The sequence below is a fragment of the Pseudochaenichthys georgianus genome, chromosome 6 (genome assembly GCF_902827115.2).
Source record: "Pseudochaenichthys georgianus chromosome 6, fPseGeo1.2, whole genome shotgun sequence".
NCBI classification, from domain to species: domain Eukaryota; kingdom Metazoa; phylum Chordata; class Actinopteri; order Perciformes; family Channichthyidae; genus Pseudochaenichthys; species Pseudochaenichthys georgianus.
In genome coordinates this window covers 41,322,178-41,347,909 of record NC_047508.1, presented here as the reverse complement: position 1 = coordinate 41,347,909, position 25,732 = coordinate 41,322,178, and the positions used below count along the sequence as shown (strand labels likewise).

General features: G+C 42.5%; 1 protein-coding gene across 1 annotated transcript in view; it reads left to right on the top strand.

Moving 5' to 3' along the window:
- Positions 1 to 25,732, top strand: part of cep290 (centrosomal protein 290) — a 144,060-nt gene that overhangs the window by 90,049 nt on the left and 28,279 nt on the right. The window contains exons 30-37 of the mRNA XM_034085975.1: positions 1,967 to 2,131; positions 3,702 to 3,809; positions 4,022 to 4,156; positions 4,247 to 4,516; positions 7,116 to 7,223; positions 9,416 to 9,615; positions 15,616 to 15,829; positions 24,905 to 25,042. Of these exons, the coding sequence (XP_033941866.1) occupies positions 1,967 to 2,131; positions 3,702 to 3,809; positions 4,022 to 4,156; positions 4,247 to 4,516; positions 7,116 to 7,223; positions 9,416 to 9,615; positions 15,616 to 15,829; positions 24,905 to 25,042 (1,338 nt within the window). The remainder of the gene's footprint in view (positions 1 to 1,966; positions 2,132 to 3,701; positions 3,810 to 4,021; positions 4,157 to 4,246; positions 4,517 to 7,115; positions 7,224 to 9,415; positions 9,616 to 15,615; positions 15,830 to 24,904; positions 25,043 to 25,732) is intronic.

The following is a 25,732-nucleotide window of genomic DNA, read 5'->3' as shown; positions in this document are numbered from 1 at the left end:
TTAAAGGCTGCTGATCAAAAACTAGAGAGCACTGGTGAAGAAACTGACTGCATGTCCCTGAATCACCTGAATACCTCACAGGGGTGGGGATGAATGGTTCACGGGGTTGGCCGGGATGAATGACTGGAATCTCAGGAGCTGGAGGCGGTGGCGCAGGAGCTGGAGCCGTCAGAGTGTTGAGCTGGGTGAAAGACTGGTCCAAGCGGCCGCTGAGTTGAGTGAAACCGGTATTAAGGTTGTGGAGGGATTCCATGATACTTTGTAGGGCTTGTTCGTGCTGCCCCACACGAGCTCCCTGTGTCGAAATAGCTTGCTTCAATCTCTCAGTCTCTGCGGGGTCCATGCTTTGGCAAGATAATTCTGTTACGGCCTATAGAATTTTGGACCCCAAAGCAAAAGACTGGAGAGAGATGGTCAATAAACAAAAAGCTTTATTCAAGCAGAGAACAAAAAATACGGCAGTGGAGTCAGGAAGTTGGCTGGCAAAAATCCAAACAACGAGGAGAGCAGCGAGACACACCGGAGGGTCGAAACACAGAGGAATGATCTGGCAGGGAAGTGGCATGAGGACCGGGCTTTTATATCTACAGGTAAAGAGGTGAGTGGAAACAGGTGTGCCTCGTCTGCTACTGGGAGGAGCCAGCCAACTCCCTGTCACACACCAGCCCTGCAGAGGAACACAGAGAAGAGAGGGGTGAGACAGGAAATAGCACACAGAAGCACACAACAAAAATACAACTAAACAGAATCATAACAAATACTCTGTTACAGTAAAAGTACTGCATTCAAAATGTTCCTCAAGTAAAAGTATTAAAGTAGCGACAGTAAAAGTAGTCGTTGTGCAGATTGGTTCATTCCAGAATAATATATATGATATGTTTTATAATGATTGATCATGAAAGTGTTCTCAAAGCTGGTGAAGGAGCAGCTAGTTTGAATGACTTTGTAGACTGCAGGGTAGCTGGTGGATTTAACACTTGATTATATTTCACATCATTCATCTGTGAAGTAACTAAAGGGATTAATACATGTAGTGGAGTAGAAGTACACCATGTACCTCTGAACTGTAGAGGAGTAGAAGTACAAAGTAGCAAAAGAAACATTGAAATACTTAAATGAAGTACAAGTATCTCAAAATTGTACCCACGTATAGTACTTGTTGAGTTTATGAACTTAGTTACTTTACACCAGTGGCTATAAAGATAGAAAGACTCAGCCTTGCACAGAGGCATGAAAATACATTTTCAAAATGCTCAACAGTGCTGCCAAAATTATAAACTCACTGCTACACAATTAAAATAAATGCTTTTATATATATTTATATTAGATGTGACTCTTTGGCGTTTCTGTTATAATTTCCTGCTGCTTTAGTTGTTCTGACTGCTAAAATCATCTGTTCCTCATTTTAAAGCCGATATTCCGTGGGGTCGGGGGGCTCGGGTCCTTGTCACCTTTTGACACCTGATGAGTTTGCATCCCTGTCTTTAAATGAAGCAGTCAATAGATAATCTTTTGCTGGTGGCCAAGGAGACAAGGAGATGTTCTGATTCAGACGTTACTGACCGTGTAAGTGCAGGCAGGAGCAGACATGTCAGTATCAGTGTCATAAACGATGCTGTACCAAAAACAAGCTGTGACGAAATCACAAAACAGTTTGAAAAATGAAGACAGTAGTCCAGAATTACACCTATCCCCCTTTTCTGAGGCATTGGCCCTGTTCCAAATCGACCCCTCCGCACTCTGTCTGTAGTAACACTTACAACTATACATTAAAATATAGTTTCAATCCACCTTTACTGACGTTTAGTGACAATTGTGTTCTTGTAAATTTAGTTTGCAACGGTCTCTGTAAATATACAAAACTACGATCAAATGAACAAGTCTACCGTTCTCTAGACTTGACACGGCATATGATCATAAGTAAATAAAAAACAGTATCACTTAGTATCAGTATCACTTCCAACAGGTGACTGAGTGGCACACAAAGATGGAGGATGCCCGTCTGCAGGAGCTGAGGAAAGGCAGGGAGCTGGCGGTGCAGAAGGAGGAGATCCGGTACCTGAAGACGCTGGTGGAGGAGCAGGAGCGAAACATCCGCTCGCTGGAGGAGGACGTTGTTCAGCAACACAGGGTGAGACAAAAATCTCTGCTGCACTCTGTATTCATGCTTAAAAGCTCACCAATATGCACACACAAATCTAAACGTGTCTTCAAGTTTCAAGGATTCAAGGCTTTTATTGTCATGTGTGCATAGCTACAGTGTAGTTATGACAATGAAAATCTTAGGTCACAGGCTCCTCCCACAGAGCAACACAATAACACAGATACAATAGTAAATACAAATCAGGGGTAGAGGGCCAGTGGAATTGTATTATCGCTGGCCCCACCATTGACCCAAGAGCATTCGTCCAAAAACATAATAATGAAGAAAATGAACACATGTGTTGCTATAGTAATTTATGCACCAACTACATTACGACTTGTACGACAACATTGTAATCATCAGTTCTTCCTCATTTTCCTCAATTGTTCATATTTGGTTGATTAAAATAAATATATTGTGGTCATTATTAAAAAATGTCTGCTATTATTATTTGTATAATGCGCTTTCTGCCTTCCGGTCATCAGGAGTTAGAAATGTAATGGCTATGTAATAGATTAGATTAGAACCTTCATTCTCCTAAACTGCTGGGACATTTCCCTATAGCCAATACCGTTATATTTTCTACTCTTCACTTACTTGTCAGCATAGGCCGGCGTTGATGTACAGAGCCGTGTTTATATTGGCATCGTATTGAAGCCAACTCCATCGATCAAGCTGGCTGAAACCTTCTCTCCCTCTTCTTCGTCACTCTCCTTTAACTCCTCCGGTGACTTTCTTTTATTTGAAGATTGTTTTTTGTCCAGCGTTGGTATTAAAAACATTTTGGCGAATGGTTAGGTGGCGAGAAAGTCTGTAGTGCTCGTGTAGTTGCAGAAAACAGCTGTTTGCTTTTCACCCAACAACGACAACCGCCTCACGAAACGCTATGTTGTAACTGAAACAATACCACAGGACAACTTTTTTTAAAGCAGTATGTTTAGTGGAAAGTACGTTATGCTGGCCCGGGGTGTCTAAATAGTGCTTCCGGGTCAGCGGGCCATTTATAATATCGAGCCCTGCAAATAAAGTCTTGGTCATTTGGCTGATAAGACATTATTGTGGTGTGACTCATTTACCTCAATAACAAAGGGTGGAGAGAAATCGAGATATTACCGTACTTTCCGGACTATAAAGCGCACCTGCATATAAGCCGCAGCAGCTAAATTGTCCGTCTGTCTTGCTCTCGTTCTGTCTCTCGGTTCCACTTTTACTTTAGCGCGCTACCTGTCTCACTCTTTTCCGGCCTCCAGCTTTTCCTGCTGGAGCCCGCCGCTTAAAGGTGGCGGGCGCGGACCGGTCATAGAGCCCATAGAGTTAAAGGTGGTTAATTTGACCTGTAAAATCCATAGATTTAGGAGGTTCCCTAGTGGCCGGTAGCTGTACAAAAAAAATGGGGGAAAAAGTCGCGGCTTATAGTCTGAAAAGTACGGTAAGTCCTCACATTTCCAACTGCCTCACTTCCTAAGGTGCTTTTAAGTTGAGCAGGGTGTCAGTAGCATTGTAGTATTCAAGAAAATGTCAAGGTAATCCAGAATACGTCTCTATTGGCCATGTCTAGCTTCAGGAGGAACACCAGCTGGCTCATGATCAGCGAGAGGTGGAGCTGGAGCGCCAACTGGAGCAGTACGAGAAACACCAGAGCGAAATACTGAGCAGTTCGGAAAAGGTAAACTTATTTACAGAGGGAAGCATTCAGACTGCTGATGGATGTGTTTATCACTGACTGTTTGCACTCTGATTAGACCCTCTTAATTTCGTTACACTCTGCTTGCATTATGTAATGACAATAAAGTAATCTAAAGTAAGAGCAAACAAAGCATGATTATTTAGAATAAGACTGTGTTGCTTTGGAGAATAAGTATATTTCTTTGTTTTCAGTATGAGTATGGTACAGGATCCCTTCCAGACCAGAGTCTTCCTCTCGCTCATCAGCTGGAGTCTGCGTTGGGTAAAGTCAGAGAGCATGTCCGCACCATTTTGGAAACACAGGCCACCTGTAAAACTCTGGATGAGGTATTCTACTCGGTCCCTATTTGTACAACCACTATTCCTCATAAATAAAATGCAGAGCGTGTCGTCTGAATTATTACTCCTTTTATGCAGAAGTTGAAGGAGAAAGAAGCCGCTCTGTGGAAGGCAGAACAGAACATTGTTTCCAGAGATCGAGTGATCAACGAGCTGCGTCTTCGCCTCCCGGCCGCTGCCAACAGAGAGCGGCTGCTAGCTGACCTGAAGAACCACGAGGAGGGTCAGCCGGAGGGTCAGCGCACCCTGAAGCTGGCCCACCAGACCATCAAAGACCTCCAGGGGCGGATCGACAAGAAGGAAGACGTGCTGAAGAAGTACCAGAAGCAGTTAACTCAAGCCAGACAGGTCCAGTGATATGTTTCATATGCTTTTATTCATTTCTCTTCAACTTTATTCTCATTTTTCTTAAACACCACATACAGTGTCAAAGACAAAACAAACAGGTGTGCAGGTTGTCAAAAAATGTTAACCCCCCCCACAGAATAAAACTAGATTAATAGTACAAAAACATTTAAAATGATAGACAGACATATGGTGGAAATCACAGCAAAACATTTTTTTTAAAACGACAACAAAAAGAAACATAAATAGGTTGAGGTAAATGTTAGTTACTATATAGTAACTCTCTAATTCAGTTTTAAAAATTAAATACAAAATGATGAATCCGTTCAAACTTTCCATGTACATTTAAAAATGGTTGCCATGACTACACTTTTAAAATGTTGTGAGCTTGAGAGAGATAGCAAAGAAAACTGTAGGTCGTAAATCGTCAGGCTTTAAAGGGAACAGATCAAAAAATGTTGTATGTATATTAACAAATATAGTGTCGGAAAAAGTGAGATTAAGAAAATATATTTATGGAAACGTTTTACTTTTAGAAAGTAATTAAAACTCAAGTAAATTAAGAAAAGGTTCTCATTTACTCAGCCCTGATTTTATGAGTCAGGGCCCCAAGGCTCTGGAACAATCTGACTGAAAATGCCCATTAAGTTTCAGTTGTGTCTCTGTATCAGAAGATGTTAAAAAAAAATGGCTGCCTGAGGATCTCAAAGAACCTACTGGCGCATAGTAGGGGTGTGACGATAACGATAGACATCAATTATTTAAACGATATGATCCATTCCTTTGATAATCAATATATATATAATCATCCTCCTTCCTTTTGAATTTCCCGTTGCACGTCTTTCTCACCATTTTTAGATGAACATATGATATTGTTTAATCCAAGTTGTATTGGGGTATTGATAATAGCATATAGATATAAACCCTTGTGTTTAGGAGGCGTGTGGCGCAGTGGGTTAGTGCGTTAGTGTTGGGATCAGGGGGTTCAAACCCCACTGCAGTCAGCATGTCGTTGTGTCCCTGAGTCGCTTCACCCCAAACTGCTCCTGTGGGGATTTCCCACAGTGTTGAGTATGTAAGTCGCTTTGGATAAAAACGTCTAACAAGTGACATGTCTTGTGTTCGAAAGCTGTTCCCCTTCATGGTGTTCGCGGGTACATTTTGACCCATGATTAATCTCAGTCCAAAACACTCAAAAAAATTACTATCATCCAATATTGCTTTAACTACATCATAACTAACTTATAATGCGTTCATAACCGTACAATCCTGCTGTAATTTAATGTTATGGCCCCAAAACACATTACCCCACATATCGTGCATGTGTGTGTTCAGGTTCAAGTGTTGGTGTACATATTCTTTGAGAAAGGTGGAGTTCCCGTGGGGGGAGGGGCAGAGGGAGGGGAGACCAGGTGCGTGTTGCGATCACTTATTGTTCCAGTGGATGGCGGGGCGGGGGAGGGGTGTCTGGAGTCATAGATGAATCTTGATTGGGCCAAATTTGACCCGAGTCACCCAAAAACAATTCTGCTGAGTCTCCCCAGACCCCCACACCAAATTATACACTTTTTTTTAAAGACCTTTGGACTTGCCTAAAATTGTCAAAATCAGTTTTGTTGTGTTAGCTGCTGTGGAGGATATCATGAAGCCTCCATAAAAAAAAACTAGAGCGTAGTTATTATATAATTTTAACTTGTCACGGGAGACCCGAACACAACGTAAGGGTTAAAGGAGTGGTTACATATCTGGTTTGACTTGTGATTTACACACGCCAGAGTAAAAGTTATTGTAAATTGTAATCCCTGTATTGATTTTTTTTATTTTTTTATTTATCCTTTATTTATCCAGGAATGTCCCATTGAGATACAAGATCTCTTCTTCCAGGGAGTCCTGACCTGGAAGAAGAGATCTTGGACCTGTCCTGATTGATGCTGTATGATGTCCTTTTTGTTGTTCTGTTTATGTTTGCTTCATGTGGAACCTACTTGAGCAGGTCTCCCTTGAAAAAGAGGATATACCTGGATAAATAAAGGTTTGAAATGAAATGAAATGAAAGCAGGCCACCTAAAAGTAATGATTGAAATGTATACTTAAACTTCCTGGAAGCCAGTGTGAGGTAAAAACACAAGTCATGTGATCAATTGTCTTGTCTCTGGTTAGCGGCAGATGAGCTCTGTACCACCTGTAGTCGATCAATGTAATGGTTTGGTTTGGCATGTGCAGAATTCCTGGCATGTAAAATAGTGTCTATGTCATTAAAACAGACGGGTAGATTGTAATAATTAGCTGTGGTGAGTAAAAAATTAAATGACTGCCAACACCAGGATTCCCTGAAACCGGTTTCATAGGAACTGAAAAAGTGAATCGGCAGGTGTTTTCCAAGTGACTTTTCTGTTGCACTTTGTTTATAAATGTCTTTGATCTCAAATGACTGAAATCTAAGCAATTTTTTAGCAGCCATTTCCACAAATATTCCGCCCCTTATCTACTGGCCACTTTTTATTATTGTCTCCTGTCTTTAGAAACCTGGTTTAGATTTAAGAATACAAATGATCCTTTTATATTCAAAGGGTTTCTTATAACTTCACCTTTTCAATCACAGGACCAGGAGGAGATGATCAAGAGACACCAGGAGGAGATGAAGACGTTGCATGAGAAGTTGGACTTGCAAACGGACACCTCTCTCGACCGCTTCAAACAGATGGCAAAGGTTCGCACTTATCCATGTCTAACCTTTAAGTTTAGAACCTTTTTCTTTTCAGGTCAGTTTTTTAGTTACAGCCACAACAGATGGTGCAGGTACAGTCCTTAACATCAGAAATGATTAGACTTAAAGGAGTCTTCACTTCTTGAGAAACCATCCCTCTTGCTCGTTATCCCTTTCTCTTTATACATCCATTCATACTGTAGTTAGTTATCGTAAATATAGTGAATATCTCAGCAACACAATGCCTACTGTAGACATCTTTAACGTAACTGTCCTTTCCACCATGCAATATAAAAAAACTAGAGCCGGGACTCGATTAAAAAAATTAATCTAATTAATTAGAGGCTTTGTAATTAATTAATCGAAATTAATCGCATTTTTAATCAAATATACATATTTGACCTGAGAACAGTGAGAAGCAGTTTTCACATGGATTTGACTCCAAGTGGTCGACAGTCGAGTGCAGTCCAGTGAGCCAGGGAGCTGGTTATTCTCTCAGACGTGGACTGACTTATCCTGGCCCTGAAACCAGTCATCTGGTTGAGTGTGGGTTGGGTCAGGGTGTGGGTTGGGTCAGGGTGTGGTTCCTTGCACTCGGAGTCGGGCTAACGTCCACGCTAGCTGCTACATGCTAGCTGCTACATGCTAGCTGCTACATGCTTTGCATTTAGGTGATACTTTAGGCTTGATGAGCTGTGGTGATATGCACATTCTTTTTTGGCATAATTTGCACACAACCGTGCTCTTGTCGACGCTTCCATCCGTCCGTTTTTTAAAACAAAATGTCCCATCCACGGGGCCGACCAAAGCGGTCTCATCAGCTTGTTCGTTCATGTTTGACTATTGTTCACCGTGGTTTGTTGTTGTTTGAAGTCCCATGCTGAAGTCATGAACGTTAGTTGGTGCTCCAGTATAATCGGTACGCCTGAAACTCATCCAGTGAGAAACGTTCCGCTGTGCAAAAATAAGTGAGATTAAAATGCGTTAATTTTTTTAACGCGTTAATTTTTGTGTAATTAATTAATCTTAATTAACGCGTTAAAGTCCCGGCCCTAAAAAAAACTAAACAAAAAAACAACCAGTATAAGGCTGCAGCCACACGGAGACTAAACGGGTCGTATCCGCTACAGTTCTCTATCTTATAGACGGTTCGGCCACACGAGGCGATAACGGGTCCCAAGGTGGGTAGATCTGCGGACGCAACGCTCTGGGGGCCAAACGGCTCCGTGTGTACGCCCTATACGATAATTTCCTGATAACGATGACACAATAGCCCCGCCTCTCCCCACCTCTGCTGCTCACTGCTGTAGCATGGTCAGTAGCTACTGACCATGCTACAGATGTTAGTGCAACATCTACAGCTCCTCCACCACAACCATCAGCAACAAGTGGACATGGAGAACTACATGTTGCTAAATCCACTGCGGAGAGTACAGAAGGGCAACCATGCTCGGGGGTCTTCTTCGCTGCTTTTGGTGTATTTTGTGGCGGAAGTACAGCGCCACCTACAGGCCCGGCATATGTACTACAGCGTCTCCAGCGGGCCGAGCGGTCTCGTGTGGACGAAAGACTTTTTTGATATCGAATTCGGTTCGTTTTCGTTATCGTCTCTGTGTGGCTCCAGCTTAAGTGTACATGTTTTGTAAAGTGTACATGTTTTGTGTTAAAATAACTGCCATGTGTGGAATAAACAAATAAATAAACACACAACTCACAAAAATGTCACCTCTTCACATTCTGTTGATAGTTTTCAAGTTATAAACTTACTGTAAGTTCTCGAAAAATATTTGTTTTACTTTGCACCTTTAAGTCCCTTGGTGTATTTATATGCATGGTGTGTTATAAACAACATGTTACACCTCATTTCCAGTGTGTTATGGGTTAAATCCTGAGTAATTGAGATGTTCCTCAAAAAGTCTTTTACCACTTTTTGAAATGTGATGTTCTGATTAGTTTGTCAAAGTCAACTTTATTGTCAAACACCCAGTTTGTGTGTACAGACAGAGAGATCGAAATACCGTTTCCCACAATCCCAAATACAAAAAATACAAATATATATAGAAATATGTATATACCTATATATACACAATCAGGAAACACATTTATACATATGCACACATTAAGACATAAAGACATCAATAAAAGCACACATGAAGCAGTGTTTTTAATAATGTATCCTCCATCTTTTTGTCCAGGAGTTGATGAAGAAGCCCAGCATCAGGGTGCCGACCAACAAGCACCTGGAGCGCCTGGCTGAGCTGGAGCAGACGGTGTCGGAGCAGGACGTCTCGCTTTCCTCCGTCACAGAGAAGCTGAGGCTGAGCAACGCTGAGCTGGAGAGACAGAGGAGCGCCATGGAAACACTGGCTAAGAAACACGCAGAGGAAACGTCAAAGTGATTATCCCTTTATTAAAAACGTTTTCTTTTGGTCAGCTGTGGGGATTATATTCAAACAGAATTATAATCCTTTATTTCAAGTAGTTTGGTTAGTGATTCAATTAATGATAAATGCAATTATTATCAGCAGCAGAGTCCTGTACAGGTTTAGTTAGTCAAAACCAATAAAGCTCTGACCCAGAATCATACTACCAGCAATTATCTCCAAAAAGTATCCAGTCCCGGACCAACACCTAAAATAAGACACGCTAACCGTTCTGTAATTAAACTCACAGGCTGCTACACAGTCAGTGCTCCCTGCATGTTATTTGCCGAACATATTCATCACCAGGGTGACCGCGGGGTCTTAAAAAGTATTAAAAGTTGATAAATCAATTTAGCGAAAATTAAGGCTATTAAAAAGTATTAAACGGCATTTTCCAAGGTATTACATTCTGTAGCTTGTTGTCAATAAGTATATAAATGGTCCAAAGAGGTTGTATTCTACAGTCTGCCTGAATGTAGTCATGGCGTAGGTGTGTCGTGTGATTCTGTGGAGTTTATTGATGGCATCCCGTTGGGTTTGACGTCATCTGAACAGGACATCGCACGCTCACTGCTTGATAGCGCGCGGAGGTCTGTTTACGCCGGTTGCTAAGCAACATCGTTATGGGGAAATGCAAGTCTGCATCCAAATGGTTGGAAGATAAGGAGGAAGGACTATCAATACTGTATATAGTCAATGTGAGGTGAAGTGTGTCGCCAAGGTAACCGGTTAGAACTCCAAGTGGCGATGAGGTCTTAAAATGTATGGAAAGGGTCTTAAAAAAGGTCTTAAAAGGTTTTACAGTTGACTTCAGGATTCCTGCAGGAATCACAGGGGGATCATGAATTTGCAGTTTTTTGTACAAAACCACATTTGATACCCCTACAAACTCTTAAACTCCCCTCACTGCCTTATTCAGTTTAAAGAGCGTTATTTTCACGGTGGTTTATACTAGCTTCTCTGTTCTTAAATCACAAATCCAGCCGAGAATAATACCAGACTTCTGATAAGAATATGTCAGGTCTTGACCCTTCCCTGGATCCTCAGTGATACAGCCGCCTAACCCAGACGGACAGAGACTCCTTTTCATTTTAGTCTCATTTCATTAAACCCCAGTTTAATAAATGGCTAATTACATAGTAACGTTGAAAGGTTGAAATGCCTTAACAGGAATGTAGCAGTAGGCACTTTGCTAATGTGTGTCTCATCCAGGATTACATCTAATATACAAAGGCCCAATAGTAGAGAAACAACTAATCCCTGTCCGTTCAGCAGTTCAGAGTCTACTAAAAGTACCGTTTAAAGCCTGAAATATTTACTGAACCCCCTTTCTGAACAAATGGCCTTGAATAACTTCAAATACCACCATTTAAAGGTTTCCTATCTGTATGCAACAACACATTTACTTGTTCGCTTTCTAACTTAATCATACAGGTTTCTGCACCACAACACTTCAATGAAGAGAGGGAACAAGCTGTCACTTTCAGACCGTTTGGAATAACATGATTTTAACAACATTAAAGTGATGTAATGGGCAGTTGAAAAGGTTATTAGGTTAGTTAAATCAGCCAAATCACTGAAGTCAATGAAAAGATGCTTTTAGGAGCAGGTCATTCGGGCCGGCCGAGGACACTCCGAATGACATGAATGGGAGTGAGCAAAACATGTTTTGATATTTAATATAATGCAGCACTATTTAATACTTTACTAAGAACTACCTCTCAAAGGACAAGGTCACTCAGCATTTCGCAACTCCCAATAAACGTTGAACGTGAGTATATTGTAAAATTGCATCAAGTTAAGCTATGTAGCATGTCAGAAGGTCTTATTAATATATAATTCATGCAAAGTTTATGCCTACACACACACAGAAACACTTGACCTCTGAATCATTTCAAAACTGGCTGCCAAAGCACGGAAAAAAATATACAATTGCATTCTAGGCCCAATCAAATGCAAAACATTACATTTGATTTTACTGTAACCGTACAGTGCTTACATATTCAGTTTCACAGGGGAGTTGTCCCAGTATAAAAGCTTAAGATGTTCTCACTTCTGTTAAACTGGAACTTTATTTACCGAGTTTAACAGAAATGTAATTTGTTCGATGCTTACTGCAGGCAAACATAGATGGGTATGTTCCCCTCGAAGAGATTCTGAGGATTGTCAGCACGCGACCAGACAGGAGTCCCAGTTCAGGAGCATGGGAACGGGGCCGAAGAGTCACGCATTTTGTCAGTTACCAGATAAAGCAGACCCGGCGTCATGGGCGGGCCCCATGGGGCCGGGCCCGCCCATCCAGGATTTGGGCCCGACCATCCAGGATTTGGGCCCGCTGTTTTAATCAGGGCTGAATACAACATTTTAATTGTTTTATTATTATGTTCAGTGGCGGCGCCAAGGTATACTTGGGTAGGCTACAGCCATACCAATAAATGGCTTAGCCCCACCATGAAAAATGATTTTAAAGTAAGCTAAATAAAGTCCGCCAACTCGCGCGGAGTAAATTGCACAGACAGCAGTTAGTAAGATTGATTTCAGCAGTCACTTGTCTGGAAATACCGAAGACTAGAAACGGTTTGAAAACTTTTGTCACGTAGTGATCATCTTCTCAATAGAACATCTTTGATAATGTCTTCTGGCCAATCAGAATCAAGATAACGACGTGGTGTTGTTGCAGGAAGTCCCGACGGAGAATATTTTTGCTGTAGTTACAGTACATCTCTATATACATCGATACAACATTACGTGTTGATAGAAATCAACACGTAATGAAATAAGACCCCACGGTTTGATGATTGATTGGTGTGTGGGCTGTCTTTCATTTTGACACACAGAACAATGGGGGCTATCCACCCTTATCCACAATGTAAAGTAATTCACAGCCTCTTCTCTCTGTGAGGAGCAGCAGGATCAGCTTTCAGAACAAAGTAACAAAAAACTGAAATGGCATTCATCCATCCATCCATCCATCCATCCATCTTCTCCCGCTTATCCGTGGTCGGGTCGCGGGGGTAGCAGTTCCAGCAGAGAGCCCCAAACTTTCCTTTCCCTGGCGACATCAACCAGCTCTGACTGGGGGATCCCAAGGCGCTCCCAGGCCAGCGAAGAGATATAATCCCTCCACCTGGTCCTAGGTCTACCCCTTGGTCTCTTCCCAGCTGGACGTGCCTGGAACACCTCCCTAGGGAGGCGCCCAGGTGGCATCCTAACTAGGTGCCCGAACCACCTCAACTGGCTTCTTTCGACGCGAAGGAGGAGCGGCTCAACTCCGAGTCCCTCCCTGATGACCGAACTTCTCACCTTATCTCTAAGGGAGACACCAGCCACCCGGCGGAGGAAACCCATCTCGGCCGCTTGTATCCGCGATCTCGTTCTTTCGGTCATGACCCATCCTTCATGACCATAGGTGAGGGTAGGAACGAAAATGGCCCGGTAGACAGAGAGCTTTGCCTTCCGGCTCAGCTCCCTTTTCGTCACAACGGTGCGGTAAAGCGACTGCAGTACCGCTCCCGCTGCTCAGATTCTCCGGCCCATCTCACGCTCCATTGTTCCCTCACTCGAGAACAAGACCCCGAGATACTTGAACTCCTTCACTTGGGGTAAGGACTCATTCCCTACTTGGAGTGGACAGTCCATCGGTTTCCTGCTGAGAACCATGGCCTCAGATTTGGAGGTGCTGATCCTCATCCCAGCCGCTTCAAATGGCATTCATTTTTTTTAAATATGTTGTGTAGTAATAGATTTATTTATTTTTCTTCTCAAGAGAGTACCAGAATGTGTATTTTATGTTAGTATTTCAAAAAATCTCCTGGGGGAGAATCTCCCCAGACCCCCTGCAGGGGTTGGGGTTTCAGCATGTCAGCTCTTTCACAATTCAGTTTTCCCGGGAAATGTAAGTTTCGGGGTGGGCCCGCCCTGGTACATCAAATGCCCGCCCAGAGACGTATGTCTGCCGCCGGGTCTGGATAAAGAGTGCTTTCACCACACTTCCTTGTTGTCAGACAGCCCGTCCAAAACAAGAAACTAAAAACATTAATCTAAGATCTCTTCAAAGCTACCAGACTCTGACAATGATGAAATAGCTTAACTGCCGTTTTGTTATTCCTGTCAGTTTTCTCCAAACTACAGGGCGTTTGTTTTCATGTCTTTAATCATGACTATTCCCCCTTGATAGCACATTAGCTACAGAACACGAAAGACACATGGTCAGTAGAAAAAGCCCCCAGAGCTGGTTAGAGTCAGTGGTAATGACTTGGACTTGACGTAGATAAAAGTAGTCCTAAAGAACTGTTATAATAATAGTTAAAGAAGACATGTTATTATTTTATTTTTTTAACCTTTATTTAACCAGATAAAATGCATTGAGATAGAATCTCATTTCCAATGCTGACCTGGCCAAGAAGGCAGCAACGTTACACATAACACAAACATATAAAATACAGAGAACATAACTAAGAAAACAAAAGAAAAAAAAGCAGTCACTACATTGTGCACATTAGGACAGTAAGAAAGGTACTACTTATTACTGCAAGAGCAGCTGGTGGTAAGGACTTCAGACAACTTCAATCTAAAACATACTATTGAGACAAGTGCCCTCAGTTTGAGGCGTGATTGAAGGTCATTCCAAGACCAAGGACCTTAATAAAAAAGACTCCTTTTCCCAGCCTCAGTCCGCACAGCAGGAACCTGGAACCGTATCCAGGCGCTGGATCTGAGGCTGTGAGAGTCACAAACTGGAGCAAATCTGGCACATATGTACATATGTTATGCTGATGTTCAGGTGTATATCAGTATGTAGTGTCTCTACTTTAAAGAGTCCTCTCCTGCTGATGTTCAGGTGTATATCAGTATGTAGTGTCTCTACTTTAAAGAGTCCTCTCCTGCTGATGTTCAGGTGTATATCAGTATGTAGTGTCTCTACTTTAAAGAGTCCTCTCCTGCTGATGTTCAGGTGTATATCAGTATGTAGTGTCTCTACTTTAAAGAGTCCTCTCCTGCTGATGTTCAGATGTATATCAGTATGTCGTGTCTCTACTTTAAAGAGTCCTCTCCTGCTGATGTTCAGGTGTATATCAGTATGTAGTGTATCTACTTTAAAGAGTCCTCTCCTGCTGATGTTCAGGTGTATATCAGTATGTAGTGTATCTACTTTAAAGAGTCCTCTCCTGCTGATGTTCAGGTGTATATCAGTATGTAGTGTCTCTACTTTAAAGAGTCCTCTCCTGCTGATGTTCAGATGTATATCAGTATGTCGTGTCTCTACTTTAAAGAGTCCTCTCCTGCTGATGTTCAGGTGTATATCAGTATGTAGTGTATCTACTTTAAAGAGTCCTCTCCTGCTGATGTTCAGGTGTATATCAGTATGTAGTGTCTCTACTTTAAAGAGTCCTCTCCTGCTGATGTTCAGGTGTATATCAGTATGTAGTGTCTCTACTTTAAAGAGTCCTCTCCTGCTGATGTTCAGGTGTATATCAGTATGTAGTGTCTCTACTTTAAAGAGTCCTCTCCTGCTGATGTTCAGGTGTATATCAGTATGTAGTGTCTCTACTTTAAAGAGTCCTCTCCTGCTGATGTTCAGGTGTATATCAGTATGGAGTGTCTCTACTGTGACATGTCTCCATGCTTTAATGTTCAAAAAGCTCTTTATTTCTCTCATACTGCCTGTGCTGCAGCACCACTTTTCCCCCTCTGTCTGAAACCTGAGACCTAAGATTTTCATCGACATAACTACACTGTAGCTATATACGTATGACAAATAAAAGCCTTGAACCAATAGAAGTGCAAGTTTTAAATAGTGATATCATTATGTTACAAAAGAGAAAACAAAGGGTTTTTTAGGGTTTAAGGGGTTTTACCATTTACCATATAACACACTACAGGAAAGGGACAACCCCTAAAAAGCATAATAGGGCCCTTTTATAACATCTGCTCCCTTTTTAAAACACACTAACAGCGGTGATTTGTTGCAGGTTGGAGGAGCACCATGCCTCCCAGGTGAAGGCTCTGACCGGTGACAGTGAGGATCAGACGAACAGAATCGCCCAGATGGAGAAGGAGATGACCTTCCTCCAAACTGAGCTGTCCGCCCAGAAGGAGGCCAACGTGCGCTCCCCCAGCAACACCATGAAGAACCTGGTCGACCGACTGAAGGCTCAGCTCACCCAGAGAGAGAAACAGCTCAAGGTTCTTTTATCACATAAGTTCACTTCATGGATGTATAAAGAGATATGGATACAGTGTTGGAGGCGGGGCCACGTTCATGTCCATGAAAGTTGCTTTTTGTAAATATAAACTGGCCTCTTGGTAAACAAAAATACCCGAAATCTTCACCCTGAGAGTATGTGCACTTGCATTTTCCTTAAGACCCGTCTCCCATTTGATTTAAGGCAGTGTCAGGGCCGGTCTCAGGTCAGTCAGAGATTGAATATAGAGGTTCAGGGGGTTAATGTGCTCTTCTGTAAATCAGGGGATTACCGGTTCAGTCCCACACCGGCTGTAAACATGTCAAAGTGTCCTCCTGGGTAAGATAACTAACCCCAATTATATTTCCAGAAGACATGTCTAATGTCTATGGTATTGAAGTGTATGTAAGTCCATCGATCATTCAGACAAGAGTCAACACCCTGCTCACTTCCTGAGGCCCTGGTGTGCTTGTCCCTTCTAGGTGGTCTGTAAAATAATGGTGCAAGTTTATTTATATAGCGCTTTTCAACAGGCAATTCAAAGTGCTTTACAAAAAACGAAAGACATTAAGAAAATGGCATTTAAAAAGAAAAGATAATAAAATAAACATTAAAAGAAAAAATACATGGATAAAAGTTACAGTGCAGTTTAAGATGTGAATAGTTCAATTAAAAGCAGCGGCAAAAAGAAAAGTCTTCAGCCTGGATTTAAAAGTAGTCAGAGTTGCAGCGGACCTGCAGGTTTCTGGGAGTTTGTTCCAGATATTTGGAGCATAACAACTGAACGCTGCTTCTCCATGTTTAGTTCTGACTCTGGGGACAGAAAGCTGACCAGTCCCTGAAGACCTGAGAGATCTGGATGGTCAGAAATGTATTTTGGGCCTAAACCATTCAGTGCTTTATAAACCAGCAGCAGTATTTTGAAATATATTCTTTGACACACAGGAAGCCAGTATAAAGACTTCAGAACAGGAGTGATGTGATCCACTTTCTTAGTGTCAGTGAGGACTCGAGCAGCGGCGTTCTGAATCAGCTGCAGCTTCCTAATAGATGTTTTAGTGAGACCTGTGAAGACACCATTGCAGTAGTCGAGTCTACTGAAGATAAAAGCATGGACAAGTTTTTCCAGATCCTGCTGTGACATTAGTCTTTTAATCCTAGATATGTTCTTTAGGTGATAGTAGGCTGATTTAGTAACTGTTTTAATGTGACTGTTGAAACTCAGGTCAGAGTCCATGACTACACCTAGATTTCTGTCTTTATCTGTTGGTTTGAACATTGCACACTGAAGCTCAGCGCTAACTTGTATACGTTCTGCCTTGGCTCCAAAAACCATTACCTCAGTTTTATCTTTGTTTAATTGGAGAAAGTTCTGACACCTCCAGTCATTGATTTGTTCAATGCACTTACTCAGTGTTTGAATTGGAGCATAGTCTCCTGGTGAAATTGTTATGTCAATTTGTGTGTCATCCGCATAGCTATGGTAACTTATTTTGTTGTTTTTCATTATCTGAGCCAGTGGTAGCATGTAGACGTTAAAGAGAAGAGGCCCCAAGATGGAGCCTTGAGGTACCCCACTTGTCATATGTGTCAACTCAGATGTGTATTTACCTATAGAAACAAAGTTTTTTCTGTCCTTTAAGTAGGATTTAAACCAATTTAGAACTGTTTCTGAAAGTCCCATCCAGTTTTCCAGTCGGTCTAGTAATATGTTGTGGTCAACAGTGTCAAACGCAGCACTGAGATCTAATAATACTAACACTGAAGTTCTGCCACTGTCTGTGTTTAAGTGGATGGCACCTTGGAGATTTTTTGTGACAAGCTGTGGCTGACATGGAATCACTGCTAAATTTGATAAACTCACAAACGTTTGAGCACTTCCTGTTTCTAAGCTGATTCACCGCTCTTAATCTATTACCTATCAACACAAATATCGGCAAAGCTACTGGCAGGCAGGGCCCCGGCATGTCCTGGAAAGAGTTGAGAGTGCCATACGCCCAAGAGCCTGGACCCAGCACATATTGTGAGGGATTAATTTTGTCTTTACTTTAGATATTTGACCTTTCGGCCTGTTGACGTTTTACGACCGAAGCCGAAGTCTGTTATCTGTCTTAAGGAATGGGATGTTTCACCTATTGCTGATATTACCAATTTTATGACCGGTCAACTCTCGGTCACAAGAGCCATAGAGTCAGATAAAGTGATTCAGTGCCTCCAGGTGTTCACAGATGCCTTCCCCAATATGTGGGTGGATTCCCTGTAAACTGGTTAAAAGGTCAACATTGATGAGAGGGTGAGCAGAATTGACATGACAACCCACCCGGGCAGTCAGAACTTTCTGCTGCTGTGACTTGTGATATGAATTCTCCGGCCGATGCTTGTATTAAACTACCAGTGTTTGACATCAGAACTTCTGCTCGTCCTGTGTCTCCTTCGTGAGTCGGTGACTCCCACTGCATTGCTACACAGAAGTTTCCCTTACACATATCAGTAAGAGTTTGTTGCGTTTTGTACACACACATTCTTATCAGGCTTCGGAGACTGCAGATGCTTTCTTGAAGGGAGGAGAGGGGGTTGACGTAGGCACGGTGATGGAGACGGGGGAGATGGTGCGGGGGTAGAGGACATGCTGCCAGGGGGGGAGGTGGTTGACGTAGGCACGGTGATGAAGACTGGGGAGATGGTGCGGGGGTAAAGGACATGCTGCCAGGGGGGGGGGGGTGGTTGACGTAGGCACGGTGATGAAGACGGGGGAGATGGTGCGCGTCTGCAGTGATTTTGGTGGGCGTCGTTGAGGAGTGGGGGTAAAGGACATGCTGCCAACCCTGCGTATCGTCTTAGTTTGGTCTTTGAACTCCAGGAAGGAATCGGTGCCAACCCTCTGTATCTCCTTCTTGTGTTCAGCGATCTCCAGGAGGGTGGGCGAGGGTGAAAGGGTGAACGGAGAGTAGAGAGAGCTGTGGGGTGAAGGAAGAGTATCCTCAGAGGTGATAGGGGGGGTGAAGGGCGGTGGAGACTCCTCCATTTGTCTCCCATAAACAAGACATCCCTCAGGCGGGTGCAGTGATAGATTTTCAAGGTTTTCTGAGCGATGTGTTGTGTCTTTCTCTTGTTTTGATTCCTCTTGTTGCTTGTCCTTGGCAGAGGGAACAGATTGATGACGTAGGCAGTTGAATACGTTAGAGATAAACAATTTCACTCCCGACTTGTTCAGACAAACTCCATTTGCCTTAAAAAGATGTCTGCGGTCCCAGAAAAAGTTAAAGTTGTCAATAAAATGGACAGAATGGTCAGTACAGGCAGTTGAAAGCCAGGTGTTCAGTGCAAACAATCTGCTGAATCTCTCCACTCCGTCTGTCTCTTTAAGAGCTTGAACACAGTTTATTAGCGTCTGTCTCTTTAAGTTGTGCTGTGGCAGGGACCTGCTTCCACTTGTCGTGTGCTGCTGTCCTGGCGAGATTTTACCCCGGGGGGCGTAACGGAGAGACCGGAGCGGCTTCGCGTTCGGGCTGCGGCCTGCTTTACACCTGCTGTAGCGGAGGCCTCCACCTGCTCCACCTGTCGTGCTCTACGGTGCCGAGGACGTTTTACCGCGGGGATATCGCTGAGAGACCGGAGCGCCTCTACGCCTCGAGCTGGTCCTGCTTCGCCTATCCTGCTGTACTGAGGAGGTTCTGCACCGGGGATATCGCGAGGAGAACGGAGCGCCTCCACATTTCGGGCCTGCTTGCACGCCTATCCGGATGCTCTGCTGGTCTGGGAAAATGGCCCATATCGGGATTCTGCTGTGCCTGTTAACTGTTTTGGACTATGAGAAGATCTCTAGTCATTCTGAGAAGACTACTGGATTCAGGTCTGTTCTGCCACCTGCAGTGGGCATCCCCTGCAAAGGTTCGGATGTGTTGCTCAAACAATTACCGGTTGCCTTGTCACAGTCAATCTGCTCGACAAAATATGTTTGTCTTTTTTATTTTCCTGCGATGATGGTTCTTCAGGACTGCTTCTTAAGCTCTAATCACACTCTCGCAGACTTTTCCGCTGTTTCTAAATTAGATGACAATGTATGTGTGTCATTTAAGAGGAAAAGATGCCTGGTTTTTTTGTTGTTATTACTGTCAGGAAATGTACAACCTAACCCTGGTCCGCCCAGTAGTAATAGTCAGATCGCTACTCCTGCTGATTTTAAAGCTAGGTCTGGGTTGGGTTTCATCCACTTGAATGTGCGCAGTCTGTTAGGTAAACTAGATTTTGTCCGTATCTGGGCAAGCTCGACTGACGCTGACGTCATTGTTTTATCAGAAACATGGCTAAACAAGTCTATTTTGGCCTCTGACATTGCCTTAAATGGTTTTAATGTGTATCGTACCGACCGGCCTAATAAAGGTGGTGGCGTTGCAATTTATGTTAAGAATAAGTTCAGTGTATCCACATTAGTTTCCAAATCGATCAGTAAACAGTATCTACCTATGTTGCAAATGTATTATCTTTTCAATTTACACACGGCATCTATTGCACGTCTGTCCGTCCTGGGAGAGGGATCCCTCCTCTGTGGCTCTCCCTGAGGTTTCTCCCATTTTTCCCTTTAAACTGGGTTTTCTTTGGAAGTTTTTCCTTGTACGATGTGAGGGTCTAAGGACAGAGGGTGTCGTATTGTCATACTGATATTCTGTACACACTGTGAAGACCACTGAGACAAATGTAACATTTGTGATATTGGGCTATATAAATAAACATTGATTGATTGATTGATTGAGTAAGCAATTTGAATGTTTAGCCTTACATATAGAAGTGGCAAAGGGTCAACAGGTCATGGTGGTGGGCTGCTACAGACCCCCCTCAGCTGTCAAAGACTCCTTGTCTTCACTAGCAAATCTTTTATCACAACTAGACTACAAGGAAATAGTGCTACTTGGAGATTTTAACTGGGACTGGTTAACTGCAGTGTCAGAGGATTTTAAAAACCTTTGTATCTCATTGAATGTTACTCAGATTGTGGACAGTCCTACTCACCCTAATATTAAGTCCCCTAATAAATCCTCCCTAATTGATCTCATTTTAACTAATATTCCCCATAAATATTCATCTGTGGGAGTATTTGCAAATGATCTGAGCGATCACTGTGTTGTAGCCACAATTAGGGACACTAAGGTCCAAAAGGTTAAACCTCGCATTATCATCAAGAGAGACATAAAACATTTTGTGGAGCAGGGTTTTGTGCATGATCTGTTTGGGTTTGATTGGGGTAAAATCGATCTGTGTGCTGATGTAGAAACTGCATGGTCTTATTTGTATCTTGGTTTTATGGAGATCATTGATAGACATGCACCCCTGCGTAAATTTAGAGTAAAGGGACGAGACAATCCTTGGTTTTCTGCTGAGCTGTCTAGTCTCCTTCATGAGAGAAACAAGGCCTGGGCAAAGGCTAGGAAATCAGGCTCTGAGATAGAATGGCTGCGTTTTAGGCAGCTAAGGAATAGCTTCACTTCAAATGTCAAAAGTGCAAAGTCGAAGAACTATTTGTCAGTTACCACAGAAAACCTAAATAATCCTAGGAAATTTTGGAAAGCAATAAAATCGATATCAACCGGTGAGATCCGTAATGAGCTACCTCCGTGCCTTACCACAGCATCTGGCTCTATATCGGACAGGGCCACTATGCTAAATTGCTTTAATGAGCATTGTGTGTCCTGTGGTTCTCTATTTGATTCTGTCACTGACTCTGCTTCTGTAAACACCACAGTCGGTGACTCAGAACAATGTGGTCTGGAAAACCCTTTCAGTTTTACCCCTTTTACTGTTGATGTTGTTCATGAAGCCTTATCTAAGCTAGATCCTAGGAAACCGGCCGGCCCGGACAACGTAGAACCTTTCTTTTAAAGATAGCTGCAGATTTTATTGCTCCACCTCTTACTTCTCTTTTTAACCTCTCCCTCAGCACAAATACAATCCCAAAAGTATGGAAGTCTGCTTATGTCTTGCCTTTACTGAAAGGAGGGGAGGCCACCTTATTAAACAATTATAGACCCATCTCTAAATTGTCAGTTCTGGCTAAGGTTCTTGAACGCCTAGTGAGTGAACAGGTAAAGGAGTTTTTATGTACAAATGACATCCTGTCTAAACATCAGTCAGGCTTCAGAAAGAAACACAGCACCATCACTGCGACAATGAAAGTGTGAATGACATTACTAGTATTTTAGATAATAAGCAGAGTTGTGCAGCTCTGTTTATTGACCTTTCCAAAGCGTTTGACACCGTTGATCATCGCATCTTAAAGCAGAGGCTACTCAGTATAGGCATATCCAGCCTTGCAGTGGGTGGTTTGTGAACTACCTCTCTGAAAGGTCCCAATGTGTTCATTTTGATGGGCTGTCTTCTGAGTGGTTAAACATTTCTAATGGTGTACCACAAGGTTCTGTTTTAGGACCACTTTTATTCTCCATATATATTAACAGCGTAGGTGATAATGTGGATGAAGCTACTTTACATTTTTATGCGGATGATACTGTGATGTATTGTGCATGTCCCTCCATTCAGGAGGCTGTTGTTAAATTACAGGCTGTTTTTAACACTATTCAGACTCAGCTCTCTGAATTAAAGCTTCTTTTAAATGTGGATAAAACCAAGGTAATGCTCTTTTCAAAAGCTAAAAAGACACCAGAGTCTGTTTTAGATATTGTAACTACGCAAGGAACAAAACTTGAAGTTGTTGCCTGTTACAAATACCTTGGTATCTGGCTTGATGATTGTCTCTCTTTTAAACTTCATGTCAATAACCTGCTTAAAGAACTGAGGGTTAGGCTAGGTTTCTTTTTCAGAAACAAGTCCTGTTTCTCGCTTGAGGCCAGGAAAAGGCTCTGTGACCTTTGACCTGTGCTGGACTATGGGGATCTGGTCTATATGAATGCACCTGCCAATTGCCTGGTCAAGTTAGATGCTGCGTATCACAGTGCTCTGAGATATGTGATAAACTGTAAAGCATTAACCCATCACTGTACCCTGTATGCAAGGGCTGGTTTGCTTTCACTAACTGTACGGAGGCTCAGTCACTGGTACATTTTTATATACAAAGCCATGCTAGGGAAACTTCCATCTTATATCTGCTCCCTGATCTCACGGAGAATTGTAAGTGGCTACTGCCTGAGATCGAATGCTGTGGTTTTATTAAATGTGCCAACTGCTAGGACTGTCTTAGGGAAGACAGCTTTTAGATGCGCAGCTCCTCTGTCTTGGAATAGTCTGCAAATTAAATGGAAACTGAACAATCTGGTGCCACTAAATGTTTTTAAAGCTCGGTTGGATGCTACTCAATCAGAAGCTATTGGTACCTGTTTATGTGGATAATTTTGTAAATGATGCTGTATGACGTCCTTTTGTTGTTCTGTTTATGCTTTTATGTTTCATGTGGAACTACTTGAACAGGTCTCCCTTGGAAAAGAGATCAATGATCTCAATGGGATTTTATCTGTATAAATAAAGGTTTGAAATGAAATGAAATGAAATGACTGGCGGTAGAGGGCCACTGATGAACACCTCTGCATTTAGAGAGCTGACAGTTTCCAACAGACATTTAAAGTCTTCTTTCAGCACTTCTGACTGTTGTTTCACTACATCATTTGTTCCAATATGTAGTACCACATTCTTCACAGTCGGATGTTCAGCCCCAATATGCAGGATCTTCTCAGCCAAGTCAGAGACCGTATCCTTGGGAAAACAGAGTACTTTGGTGTTGTTCTTACTACAGACCTTTTACATCTGTTACAGCAGAGTCACCCACAATCAGAGTTTCAGGCCCAGTCGTTAGCTTTCCCTCTAGCCTTTTACTTTTGGAGTAGCTATTGGTCCTTACCCTGCTGTGTGAAGAGGACAGGTTATCCAGGTCATCAGAAAGAGATCTCCGGTTCTCGGTCAGTGGATCGTATCTGTTCTGGATTGGCACACTCTGTGGTTTAGGAGGATTGTTTGTAGTTCTCCCTTTAGCAGCGGTCCACGGCTGTTTCCTAGTAGGAACAGGGGTTGAAGAGGCGCTCTTCCTCGGTGATAACAATTTAGGCCAGCCGGTCGCATCACTGATTTCAGAGCGCTGGGCTCTGCCTATTGTTCGTCCTCCCAAATCCCATGGAAATGATTTACTCTTCGGCTTTGCACCCAGAGAGTTCGAGGGAGGACTAGCACTTGTAGATTTATTACCCGGTACACAACCCTCCTGTTCCTTGAAATCCTTGTAGCTGCTAACTAGCTTTGAGTTAGCATGCCTTTGTCCATTCTTTTGCAACACTGGTAAAGTGGTGTCATTCCAACCTAGTCCATTCACTTCCACGTTAACTTCCAACCGTTGCATTTTCATTTCCAACACGGCCATCTTCTGTAGAAGTTTGTGGAAGTCATCTGTAGAGAACGGAGGCATTTTGCTGCTAACTAGCTTAAGCTAAATAGCATGCAGTAGCCTACCAGGCTTTAGCTGTTGCTAGGCCACGCTACTGTAAGACTGAGGTCGTCGTAAAAATATTGAAATATGGCTGAAACCCTCGGTCTATTTACGAAGAATAACTGTCCCAGTGATAAGTTAATGTCCAGGAGCCGCTGCTCGAAGTTTTCAGAAAAGAAAAATAGAAAACAGCATAAAAAAATAAGCAGAGGCAAGAGCAAGCAGAAAAGCGTCTGCACTGTAAGAAGGCTACACACAAAAGATAACATATCATAACGTATAGTTTTTAGTCTGCCTTGATAAAATACCCAGATTAATCTCTATGAGTAACTACTGCTCCCTCCCAGTCCACAGATCTTGTCTGATGCACTGGTAGCATGACCTGAATGTTTATCCTGCCGGTACTGAAACATTAATTACGTTTGAATAAATACTACTTTTCAGCATCAGGATTAATAATAGTGATTTAATTATTTTTCACAACTCCAGCCAAGTATTTCTCACTACTTACAGAAGAAGATCAAGTATCAAAGAAGACGAAGTATTCCATGAAGAAGTGGATGATGCATTTACTGTGAAATGATGTCTGATAACGGCACTCATCATATTTTGTGTTATCTGGCTTCTCTCTGCTCTCCGTTGGGTTTCCAGGCTCTCAGTAAAGCTCTGCTGGAGCTGCGGGCGGAGATGACGTCTGCCGCCGAGAGTCAAGTCATCGCCGGCGCTGCTCAGAGAGAGGAGAGCCTCAACGTTCAGATGCTGGTGGACAGGCACACCAAAGACCTTAAGGTACTCAATAAAGTCAGACTGAAGCATCCTTTGTGCTCCAGTCAGTCCTCTCAGAGCTGAATCCCACATCAAATGCACGCTAAAGGCCCTTTGAGCATGTTTTCTCTCAGTGATTGTGCTGTTATGTTAAATGTTTGTTTTCCATGTATTGTGTCTTGATATTTGTCTGTTGATGTTACACATGGAGCTGCTGTGATGCAAGTCAAATGTCAGACTTGATCTGACCATTAAAGTATTATTGTATCGTAAGGTGGGAGCCCTTCATTATAATGACAGACATGCATGTCGACTCGTATTTAATTTCACACATTTGGGAATAGCTGTTGATCTTATAAACTGACATAAAGAAAGCTTGGGGCGCGAGTTATTTATTTCCGATAAAGAAACAGAAAATAATCGACTATGTTCCCAGTAAAGACATCTAGTCGACTCCAATGTGGCTTTATTCCTTTGATTAAACACCACTACACCTCATTTGAGTCAGATGTTAAAAGTCAGTAGATAAAAAAAACGTACTTTTTTTATATCTAGTTTTGTTTTAAATGGTATTCATCTGTGTAGTATAATCTGACAGACAGTTGTATATTCTACATTATGCTGACATATTGCTATATTTGCATTTGCTGGTATTAATAAAATGCCTTTAGCCTTTCCAATACAACCATGTGTTAGTCGGTGTTCAACAATCTG